The sequence below is a fragment of the Onychomys torridus genome, chromosome 1 (assembly GCF_903995425.1).
Source record: "Onychomys torridus chromosome 1, mOncTor1.1, whole genome shotgun sequence".
Taxonomy (NCBI): Eukaryota; Metazoa; Chordata; class Mammalia; order Rodentia; family Cricetidae; genus Onychomys; species Onychomys torridus.
The window spans coordinates 162119673-162131987 of NC_050443.1; the positions used below are offsets into that span (position 1 = coordinate 162119673).

A 12315-nucleotide genomic window follows, 5' to 3' on the forward strand; every position below is an offset into this window, starting at 1 on the left:
CCATCATCTTGTCTGCAAGGGCCGCAAGGGCAAACACAACCTGGACCCTGCCCTCAGGGACTCACAATCTAACTTGACAATCAGGAGGACACATACAGCCATGGCACTAGGTGGGGACAGTGACAAGTGTCATAACTAACGAGCAAGTTCTGAGGAAGAGGACTTCCGGGCTAGGCGACCTGGCAGCGCTTCCTTGGAGGACGTGGTATTTGAGCCGAGCCTCGGAGAACAGCCTTGCATTCGTGGAAATGAGGACGGAAAAAGGCACTCCACGTGGTGAGAACAGCTAGAGCAAAGGCAAGGTGGAATTTGACGACACGTCGCTCATATTTCCACAGATACAGCCTTCGTCTCCTGCGGAATCCATCGTCCGGTATTTACTGGCTAGGAAGTTTTCCTGCCCCGAAGCAGCTGGGATCTGTGTCGTCCTTCTAGGACCTTGTTGGTTCGTGGACAGTGAGCCTCTCAGAACTGGCCCTGGCCGGGCGGGTGCGGCTAGGTGGAACGGGAATCGGTGATTCGGACACCCGGTTCGATGCAGCCTCTCCCACAGCGACTTGGACCTCGAGACCCATTCTAGTCCCTGTCTATTTCTGGTAGCGCAGCAACATCCCACTGGGGTGGACGCGGAGGGCGTGGTCCACATGCGCCAGAGCCAATTAGGAAGGAGGCCAGGATGCCGACCCCGCCCCTCGACGTGACGCAAAGCCCCGGGACAGAGGCTTCACAGCCCCGGCCCCAGTCCTTGCAGTGGCTGTAACAAAACCCAGACCCCCAGGTCCCGGCCAATGGAGGCGATTTAGACTGGAGAAGGACCGCGTCTGTCAAAAGCTCGAGTCCGCAGCACCGCGGAGACCAGAGGAAGAGCTGGAGCCGCCGCACTGCCTCCCCGCCCCCGCCGGGATTTATTGAGTATTTGGACTGGACAATTAAGTGGCCCTGATGATGTTACCAAGCCCGGTCACCTCCACCCCTTTCTCAGTCAAAGACATTTTGAATCTGGAGCAGCAGCAGCACTTCCACGGAGCTCATTTGCAGGCGGGGCTGGAGCAACACTTCCACTCGGCTCCCTGCATGCTGGCCTCGGCCGAAGGGACACAATTTTCCGACGCGGGGGAGGAGGACGAGGAAGAAGAGGGAGAGAAACTGTCCTATTTGAACTCACTAGCTGCTGCCGAGGGCCACGGAGATTCAGGTCTCTGTCCGCAGAGCTATGTCCACACAGTCCTTCGAGACTCCTGCAGCAGGCCCAAGGAACAAGAAGAGGAGGTTGTGAGAGAACGGAGTCAAAGTGAGTAGGGGGAAGGCAGCGCGTCCCTACACCTGGGGCAATGGCTCAGCGCCCACAGACAACCTGCAAACGGTGCCAGCATGGCCACCCGCCCCTTTCGCATTTGGCTAGGGTCATGCCTATTCCAGGTTCAAGGACAGCTCTGCAAAGCACAAGCACCTGAGCTGCAGCTAGGGGAAAGGGGGAAAGGAGGTGTGGGTGACAGCCGCTCTTCCCCAGAGAGGGAGCGGGAGCAGCCCCTGAGGGAAGAGAAAGTGATTATTGCAGCCCCGGTTCGGATAAGCGATGGGCCCAGCGGTTAGGTCCTAACATCCTCGTGTGTGTGTGTGTGTGTGTGTGTGTGTGTGTGTGTGTGTGTGTGTGTGTGTGTGATCTCGAAAAAGGAGTCAGTAGTCTGACCATTTTTCTGCCTTTCTTCTAACGTGAGTTGAGTTCAGGGTGAGGCCAGGGCAGTCACCCCGGCTTCCCAGAAAGGCAGTTCAAGCAGGTCGTGTTTTTAGAGTCCTTGAAGACAAGGAACCTTGATAGGCATCACCTTACTTGTGAGCTTGGAGCTCAGCGTTCTCACACCCACAGCACTCCGCGAAGGAGAGGGGATGGTTTGTGTGTAGGCGCACGATCCAGCCCAGGTGACCCTCACCACTCATGCCCTTAAGGTGAAGGCCTTGAAATAATAATAATAATAATAATAATAATAATAATAATAATAATAATAAAAGAATCCTAGTGTTCGCTTTGTGTGTCAGGCTGCAAGTCAAATAGAGTAGGTAAAGCGCAGAATTTAGCCGGGGATTCTGGACGCTCAGCAGACCTGAGGTGGTAGGAAAGTCTGATAATTGAATAAGCCCCCAGGAAATGTCTGAAAGGAAGACCGAATCAAAGAATCTCTTCTCCAAGTGGAGGTTTAATGTGGCTGAAACCAAGCCTTTTCTCAGACAGTTTGCCAGGCCTAAAACTGACACAAGACTGTCTAAATAGGTCCATCCAACTTTTTTCCTCTGTGGGGTAATGTACAAATATTGTTACACACACATTCTCAGTAGTTTTGATAAGAAAAAAATCAATTCTTGAGTTGCTCATACGCCTTACACTTAGTTATTTCCGAACAGAAAAAAAACTTTGCCATCAACCCATGCATCCCTTGCTGCGGGTCCCCAATCCCAACACGTTTCACACCTTCAGATATCCGTGGTGAGTGGTAGGCAAACGAGTTTGCAAATACTGTCGTTGCTACCGCAGACGCAAGCTTTCATCTTGAAAATAGTCATTAGGGCGTCGAGCCGCACACTTACTCTCTCTTCTCGCGGACACTCAAGTTTTAATAAATGCAAGCTAACTACTCCCCACCGAACATGCCTCCTCCGGGAGAGGAGCTCGGCCCTTGAGCACCAGGAATCATGAACTTTCCCCAAGTCTAAGCATTTTTTTACGGGGCGCTCTGTGCTTCCGGGCGTTGGGCCGCTATACAGGGAGCCAGAACCCCGCTGACGTCTTGCTTCCCCCGCAGAAAGCTGCCAGCTGAAGAAGTCTCTAGAAGCGACGGGCGACTGTAAGGCGAGCGAGGACGGCGAGAGGCCGAAGCCGCGCAGCCGCCGGAAGCCGCGGGTGCTCTTCTCGCAAGCTCAGGTCTTCGAGCTGGAGCGCAGGTTCAAGCAGCAGCGGTACCTGTCGGCGCCCGAGCGCGAGCACCTCGCCAGCAGCCTGAAGCTCACGTCCACGCAGGTGAAAATCTGGTTCCAGAATCGCAGGTACAAGTGCAAGAGACAGCGGCAGGACAAGTCCCTGGAGCTGGGGACGCACGCGCCGCCGCCGCCACCTCGCCGCGTGGCAGTGCCGGTGCTGGTGCGGGACGGCAAGCCGTGCGTCACGCCCAGCGCGCAGGCCTACGGCTCGCCCTACAGCGTGGGCGCCGGCGCCTATTCCTACAACAGCTTCCCCGCCTACGGCTACGGGAACTCGGCCGCCGCCGCCGCCGCCGCGGCTGCAGCAGCAGCCGCAGCCGCGGCCTACAGCGGCAGCTACGGCTGCGCCTACCCGACAGGCGGCGGCGGCGGCGGCGGGGCCTCCGCAGCGACCACCGCCATGCAACCCGCCTGCAGCGCCACCGGCGGCGGATCCTTTGTGAACGTGAGCAACCTGGGAGGCTTTGGCAGCGGCGGCGGCGGCGCTCAAGCCTTGCACCAGGGTGCCGCAGCCGGGGCCGCGTGTGCACAGGGGACCTTGCAGGGCATCAGGGCTTGGTAAGGACAGAGCAGGACACGCGGCGGGCGTCCTACCGCAGGTTGGCGCCGCGGGAATGAGACACGAGACAGGCCAGACCCAAGGGCCAGGTCCCCTCGTTAAAATAAAATTCAGACGTATCGCTCCCCAAGGGGCCAGGGTCGCAGCACACTCTAGGCCTGGGGCTCAGCGGAGAAACGGATGCCCTGGTGCAGTCGTCAAGACTGTCTGAGACAGAAACACGGGCCAGGTGCCAGGGAAGAGGTTGGCCCCCACCCTGGCTCTGCGGGGAGTGCGGGAGGCTGGGACTCCGGCTGTCGCTTGCTCTCTGGAGGAGGGCTTTTCTCCTTCGGCCTTCCCTTGGCCTTCGAGTCGTATGGTCGGGGAACCGGACCAAACAGGGGGGGAAAAAAAGAGAAGAAAAACAGAAGAAAAGAAAAATCGGTGGGGAGAGAGTGTGAAGGAGAGAAAAATAGGTTTGAGAAATTCCACCGATCTGCAGCAGCCCCGTTTTCTAGCCTGGAGCGCCACAACACAGTGGGTTTTCGTTTACCAACTGCCTCTCTTCAGAGACAGACTCCGCCAGGAGATGTGGATCGTCAGGGGACTCTTCTTGGACACACCATCCCAGTGAGATCGAAAGTTGGGGGAAGGGAGGCCGCTGAGCAAATCCAAGACCTGGCGGCCCAGCTTAGGTGTCCCAGGTTGGTTTCCTTTCTGTTTTCTATTCTGTATTCAGCACATTATCTCTCTATATAACTATATCCACACGCCGTGTACACACCGCTGTCATACACTACAGGAGTCAATAAAGAAGGTGCAATATTTCTGAACTGTTTGGCTTGCTGCAGACTGGTGTAGCCCCCAAAACTGGGGAGGGAACTCCCTTAAACAGGGCGGAAAGAGAGGAAGAGCACCCTGGGCATTTCGGCCTGGTGCCCCAGAGCCAGGCCCCAGGCTGCAAGTTTGGTCTCTTCGCCGCTTTGTTCATTAATTTCTCTTTAGTGTTGTGGGCCGAACAGGCTGGAGGGAGGCTCTGGGTCTTCGGAGGTCCAGGACTTTGTAATCCCCACCCCCTACCCCACCCACCGCTACATTTTACCCAGATGCACTGACTTGCTGCGGGGACCTGCTTCGGGCAAGCTGAGACTCTGCCCCACCTCGAGGGTCTCCGAGGAGGACGAAAAGCTCGCCTCCAGGCTCAGCCTTGGGCGGCTCCTTCCTCGGCCACCACCGGGCCTTCCAGCGCGCCCGGGGGCGCTGCGTTGCGCCCCGCCGCGGCCGAGCTCTCCCCCTCGGCCGCCCTCCCTTCTCCCCCGGCGGCCGCGGCTTTATGCGGCTCCTTGTCACTCGCGGAGAATGCCTGTGCGAGGCCTGTGCTGCCACACGGCCGATTGTGAGCGTGCCAAGGCGGGTGAATGGGGAGGCCTCTGAGCGCCGCGCCATTGTGGGGCCGGGCCTGGCTGAAAGGCGGCTCCGGGCCGGGAAGGTGCGGAAAGAATGGCTTTTTATTGGAGTCCCGAACAAAAGGTGTGGTAGGAAGGCGAGGTCCCCTGTGCGAACAAAAACCCCAGCGCGTCGGATTGACGTCCCCCCCGAGCTCCCCATTGCTTCTCAGAGCGGGGGCTTTGTGCAGCAGTCTGCTCAACAGAGGGATGGAGAAATGCGCGGGGGGTTTTGTTCCCCGTTTTTTTGTGTGTGGGGGGAAGGGGCGGCCGGGGGGCCGGGGGCTGGGCGGGCAGCAGGGAGGGGCGCTCTGATTAGGCCGGGCGGGCCCGGGCGCGGAGAGGTTCAGCGGGAGTCGGACGCCTGAATGCAGGGTCATTATTGCTACAAGTTTAGCAATTTCGCCCTTGCTGGAGGGGGTGGGGGCTGCTAGGTTGCTGCGAGGCCGCTAGTCTGGGGAGCTAGAGAGACCCGAAGGGCAGGAGGGGAAAAATAGAGGAGGAAAAGGGAGGAAGGAAGGCTGGGAGGCGAGCAAGATAACGCCCCCCAAACCCTCTGATCGCCCAGGACGCACTCGGACCCATCCTCAAAGGGCCTGGCCCTCTAGAAGGGGTTGGAGGGAGGCGGGAGACCCTGCTCCTCTTTGCTCTCTGGAAGCTGAGCGATCCCTGAGCTGGAACTGAGTCAGTGCAGGGACTCCTGGACCTCCAACTCATTTAATATTAAATTGCAGTGAGCTGGAACCCCTCCTCCCGCCACCCCACAAGCCTCCACCTTCTCACCAAGCTCCTTGTCCTGGGCTTATTTAGCCTGAGTTTCTTAAGCTGAAGGCTGGAGGAGGAAGTCTCATTTTCTCACCAGCTGGAAAAGATTCATTCGTTCATTCATTCATTCATTCACTCACTCACTCACTCACTCACTCACTCACTCACTCACTCACTCACTCATCCATTCGACTATATACACCTAGAACCTATTTATTCTCACTATTCTAGATGCTGGGAAGGGAGATAGTAGGAAACTACCGTCCACAGATTCCTGAATTCATTTCCGAGTATGTTGAGTGAGATGGTGGGGCGTGACAACCGAACAAAAGTGGTTTCTTTGGTTTTCCTTTAAGAGTGGGTAGAATTTAAAGTGTAAATAGGACAAAATACTAAGAATTGAAGTCCCTTAAGAATCAGAAAGACACATTTCAGTTGATGCCTGACTAGGAAAATTTAAAAAGAAACCACCCCAGCAGTGGTGACCTCTCACCCACAAAGCCCCTGCATAGCAATGGCATCCCCTTCTCTGGGACATCAATCCTCATCTTTCTGGTAAATTCCCGCTTCAAGACCAAACTTTTTCCTGCACCCCTCAAACGGAGGTGATCACACCCCCATCTGTGCCGCCAGAGACTTAGGTACTTTCCAGTATCGTAAGGTTATGCGGTGTGAAGACGTTGTTCTCTCTCTTTCCATGTAAGGTCATGGAGGGTCAAGCTGGTGGATCTCTGAGGCAGATATTAAGGAAGGCATTCGTGGGCTATGAGAGGTCTGTAGATAGGCTCCTTCATCCACTCCTTTGGTGCTCCACAGCCGTGCAGGTAGCCCTGGTGGAGTCAAGCTGTGACCCTGGTTTTGTCGGGGGGGGGGGGGGGGTCCGCTCTTGGCTTACCTGTGTTTAGGCAAGGTACCCGGCAGCTCATCCTGAAATACCGCGTTCTGCTTTCTGTACTCTTAGGCACTGTGCTGCAATAGGAGCCCTCTCTCCTCAGCTATCACAGTTCTGGATGCAGCTCAAGATGTAGGCAAGGAGGTGATGACCTTGACACCGCACAATCTGAAGTTAGGGCAGGCCTTGGAAATATGGAAGCCTGGGGTCTGGGAAGTAATGGGATTCCCCTGCAGTCCCTAGGTGATGATAGAGATGATCCGGGCTCAGCCTGCTCACTCCCAGGATGGAGCCTGTGCTGGGGGAGCAACCCTCGATCCACTCGAGTTGCCTAGGTAGACACACACACACACACACACACACACACACACACACACACACTCCAGCATCCTGCTGGGCTGTGGGTTCCCAATGTTCCTAGCACCAGACCCTCACCTTCCCGGCCGCTTCCTCCTGTCCAGTCGGTGGTCCTTGAATCTGCATCCTCTTCGGATCTAGAGGAAGGTTCTCAAAGAGGAAGCACAGCTGTGCCTGTGTTCTCACTTCCTTGTGGTTTACTTCGAGTGTCTTAAGATCATTAACACTAGACTGGACCAGCCCCCCTGCCCTACTCTGGGACCCTGTATACTCCAAACATAAATAGCTCCCACTACTTTGTTAAAGGATTTCCGTCATTACTGGGGTTCCAGAGCCGGGGACATCAGAGAGGGAAAACTTTTGACCAATGCAGCATGTTCAACTCCCTCTCTGGGAGGATGGAGGACAGACAGCACAGGGTGGGGGTGGAAGAGCTTCTAAACCTGCTGCTCCACAAGACTGTTCTACAAGCCTAGAGGAATCACACACACACACACACACACACACACACACACACGCACACACGCACGCACACACACACACACACACACACACACACACACGCACGCGCACGCGCACGCTTGCGCGCCTTCTTACCACCCAAGAGCCTTTAGGTCTTGTAAGTTGTCTCTGGGTTCTGCTCTCTCTGTCTCTAGTTAGAGAGGAGGATAAATGCCATTTCCTGCTGGCTTCTGGCTGCAACCCTCCTTGAATCCCTAAATCTGTGTATAAACACTCTGCACGGTGACTTACACCGTACCAGGCTTAGGAGGTGAGTAGGCAGTGGGAGCAGGAATTGGTTCTTACTGGCTGGTCAGGTAAGGTTCCTGCAGAGCCTGAGCTTAGGGATCAGAAGTAGGTTGTCTCTGAACCCCAGCTTCCTCCTTGAATGGACCGCTCAGTTTCATTTTTCTTTTCAAAACAGATTTATTTATTATTATTTGTACAGCGTTTTTCCACCTGCATGTTAGTTAGAAGAGGGCACCAGATCTCATTATAGATGGCTGTGAGCCATGTGGTTGCTGGGAATTGAATTCAGGACCTCTGGAAGAGCAGTCGGTGCTCTTAACCTCTAAGCCATCTCTCCAATTGCAAGTTTCTTTTTTAGAATCTACAATAAAGCATACAATTAGGAAATGCACAAATCAGCGAAGGGCCATAAACACTCACGTACAGATCACCTTGCCTTTGAAAAATTAAATGGCCCAGAAAAAAAGGCGGCTTAGTTCAAACTTGTAACTATGCGTGTGCTTGCTGCTGGGCCGGCTGAGAATCACGCTTCCAGGGTTCCGGATTCCACCCAGCAGGCTCTTACCCCTAGCTGTGCCACTGCAGGTAAGCTCTTTGAGGACAGAGCTGTCCCTAACACTTAGCAAAGAATCTGGCCTCGCCCTGGCGGGGAAAGACCTAATCGAAAGGTATCCTGAGCCCATCTCTGCAGGAGAACAGGGTCCTGTAGAGAACCCCAGGCCCGCTGTTGGCTGCTTAAGGATCAGCGGGTACCAAAAGGCAGACTTGCCTGTGTCCATGAGCATCTCTGTAGGGTGGGGCTGGGGGCGGGCGCTTCGGTGGAGAACCGCCTGCAGAGGCGGGAAGGTTCAAGACCGGAGTCTGCCCACTTTTCCTTGGCTTCAGAGTTGAGAGTCCCAGAGAGGACTTCCCGGCCGCCCACTCCTAACTCTAGAGCCCTGGAAGGATGTAGGGTGAGTGGACACCGCACTGCCTCTGCCGGGCTCTGTTCGGGAGAGGCCGGATCGTCGGTCCTCCAGCCGCAGTTGCCCCGACGGTCACTGGCTGCCAAAGCCCGCTGAGCCGGGAGTGCATCAGCGAGCCCCGAGCGCCTGACCAAGGCAGCGCCAAGACTGGGAGGGCCAGCCATTCTGCCTGTCACCACCTGGGCCAGGAGCCAGGCCAGCACAGTGCAGAGGTAGGAATCCGGGGTGCGGTGCCACGTGTCCATTGGGCGGGCAGGCTGCGCTGTGGAGGCTTCCCTGTGTGGGCAGTGATCTTGGAAGTGCATTAGCTGTGTTGAAGGAACACTTTCCCCTACTCGCGGGCTGTAGGTACCAGGTAAACAGCAGGGGTGTTTTCTGAAGGGGCATTTTGAAAATAGGAAGACGCATACAGGAGAAAGGGGGCTATAAAGAAAAAGATACAGTAAACTGCCAACATCCAGACGGAGAATTAACTTCGAATCCCGACCACGGCGACTACAGCTTTCCAGAGCTCGGGCTGGGCTGCGCTGTAGGGTAGTTTGAAGAATATGGCCTAGATAGGATTGCTTGTATGCATTCTTACGTGCCTGGCTTTTGTTTGCAAGGTTTATCCATATTGCTGCATGTTGACAGGCAGTTCATTCAAACTCTTTTAGAGTGTTTGATATACCACAATTTACCATTCTTCTATTGATAGGCAAGTAGGTGAGTTTATAGTATTGGGCTGTTGTAAAGAGTGCTGCTGAAAGCCGGCGGCGGCGATGGTGCACGCTTTTAATCCCAGCACTCGGGAGGTAGAGGCAGGCAAATCTCTGTGAGTTCGAAGCCACCCTGGTCTACAAAGTGAGTTGCAGGACAGTCAGAGCTGTTACACGGAGAGACCCTGTCTCAAAAAAACAACAAACAAACAAAAAGCCAAAAAAAAAAAAAGGCTGCTGAAGAAAATAATGTCCAACAGAACACTCTGTGGTGTTCTAGATAGATAGATAGATAGATGGATGGATGGATGGATGGATGGATGGATAGATAGATAGATAGATAGATAGATAGATAGATAGATAGATAGATAGATAGATAGAGACTCACTGTATAGCTCTAGCTGCGCTGGAATTCTTTGTGTAAACCAGGCTGGCCTTGAACTCACAGAGATCCACCTGCCTCTGCTTCTGAGTACTGGAATTAAAGATGTGTACCATGCCTGGCCAGAAAGAAACATTCTATGTGGGTGCTGTCCAATGAGGTTTTGAGGGCAGGTGAGAATGTGACTGAAGCATTGAATTTAAAATTTCCCTGAACTGCAATTAGAGTAATTTAAATTTAAAAGCACTTCAGATGGCTGGGGTTACTCTATTAGCATAATTCTAGTCCATTTTTGGTGATTTTAATGCACAGTTGGTATGTACCTAGGAATGTAATTTCAAGCTTTAAAGGATGGTAACTGTTAAGTCTCAAACCCTGGGACAAATGACTGAGGTGCCTATTTAACCTATCAAGTGGACCTGGCTGCCAGGTTCTCCCAGAATTCCCAAGTCCCTCCCTGTTACAGAGTATGTCTGTCATACCCACCCTCTAACCACCACCCCCCCAAAAAAAGAGCTGCCCTTTCCCCAGAGGCTCTTCCCTATATAACCCAGCCATTTTGGCTGCCCACCCCTTTGGTATGTTTGCCCTCTTGGCTGCTGCCCCTTATTCCAGTTCCCCCATCCCCCGTCCCTTCCCCTTCTGTTCTGCCTATGTGGCCCAGCTCGGTCTGGTCAAGTCCACTCTGGACTCTCCCAGATGTCTCTGTCCTGGCTAAGCTCTCCCACAAGTCTACAAGAAACTTCCTCTTCCACCACGCCTAGGAGCAGCATGTCCTTCCTTTCCTTCTTTATTCATTCACTCACCAAGCTTGCTTGCTTTTTCTTTCTTTCTTTTCTTCTGAGAGTGAGCCCTGTCTTGTAAACCAGCTTCAGGATCTTCCCAGCTCAGCCTCCTAAATACTGGATTACAGTCATGGCCTATCGTGCCCGCTATCACAAATTTTTCTATAGTGAGTTGTACCAATTTGCATCCCCTCCACCGGAAGCACCACATGGCCCTCACTACTTAGCATTTGGGTTTATTTGTCTCTAACCTTAGTCATTTTAGTGAACATGGAGCTTAAAACAAACTTTCTGTTCACTCTTATGTAAGGTTGTAAAACTGATTAACCACAGTGATGAAGGTAGTGGTGATCATAACTGTGGAGTTTCTGGAAGGCTGAGAGATGTTAGGTGTCTCTACGCTTACAGCACCCCTCAGCTGCAGTCAGGTCTGCACCCCCACCCACCCTCCCACTCCCACCCCCCACCCCACCACCCCCATCAGACTTTCCTTTAGGAATGGGATGATGTAGGGGACAATACTTAGAGGGGTCAGCCCTCACAGCTCTTGTTACTATTTATGCACCCCCTGTTGATTATTGAAATATCTCACCTAAGGAGACAGCAAGATTGCCTGGCAGGCTGAAGCCAGCGCAGAGAAACCAGGTTTGGTTCTAGCTACAGTTTTAGATTGTAGCTTGTCCCTGCCATTCACCAACTAGCATTGACAATCCTTGGGCACACTATCTCATGGTATAACACAAAGTCAGCCCAGGGGAAGTAATAGCAGAGAGATGTTCCACTATGTGTCAGGGTGTGTGTGTGTGTGTGTGTGTGTGTGTGTGAGTGTGAGAGAGAGAGAGAGAGAGAGAGAGAGAGAGAGAGAGAGAGAGAGATGCTCTTCTATTCTCAGAATAACCTTGTGAGTTAGATACCCTTTGTTTATACATGAGACTCAGCAGGGTTATGTCACCCCTCCAAGCCCCACATTAACTATAGCAATGACCCCATAGTGCTTTTTCCTCTGTGTTCTGACATCCTCTGCCTCCTTTCCTGTGCAAACAGCTTGACTAGGGTAGAACTTGACTTCTAGATCAACTTAGATGCTCACTGCTAAACCACCCTTTGGATGGACAGAGACTGATCGCTGGCCGCTTGCACATTGGCAAATAAGCAAAGGGACTGTTGTAATGTAGTATGAGTGGAATTCATTCCCAGACAGATGTGTGTGGAGAGCTTCTGTCCCCAGTAGAGAAGAGGTCCTCAAGTATTTTTTTTTAACCTAAATGTGTTCAGTATTCTGGTTTACGAACACAAAAATCTTTTACCTTTTTCTAGACGTGTCCCAAAGGGAATTGTTTTTGTGAAGAATGTCTTTGAAATAAGGAAAATCCAATACTTGTTTATAATTCTAGGGTTTCAAGTTATAAACATAAATAATTAAAGCTATACATATATAAGATTCACCTAATAGTTCATATGTATTTTCCATTCCCTCGGGAAAGGTATGAAAAGTCCCCCATGAACCATCCTGAGAGTGAGTTCTTGGGGAGCAATACAGATTAGCTCCCAGTCCACATAAAGAAACTAGAATCCCATCCACATACAGTAACTAGAAATTCAGCCCTCCTCCCCCCACCAGTGGCTACCAGTGGATTTGGGCTTGGCCCAGGTGTGTCTTACAGCCTCCGTCACACTTGGGGAACCTTTCACAGAAGGGCTCTAAGGACAAGAGTGTCATTAGGTTAGATGCAGTCCTGAGATCATGTGTAATTTGTTGTACACT

The 12315-nt window shown here is 53.0% G+C and overlaps 1 protein-coding gene across 1 annotated transcript; it reads left to right on the forward strand.

Annotated features, from left to right (window-relative positions):
* Positions 1 to 760: 760 nt before the first annotated feature.
* On the forward strand, positions 761 to 4344 carry Nkx2-3 (NK2 homeobox 3). The gene is made up of 2 exons (XM_036180725.1): positions 761 to 1291; positions 2799 to 4344. Exons 1-2 carry the CDS (start codon positions 943 to 945, stop codon positions 3533 to 3535), a joined length of 1086 nt encoding a protein of 361 aa, XP_036036618.1. The 5' UTR covers positions 761 to 942; the 3' UTR covers positions 3536 to 4344.
* Positions 4345 to 12315: the final 7971 nt, after the last annotated feature.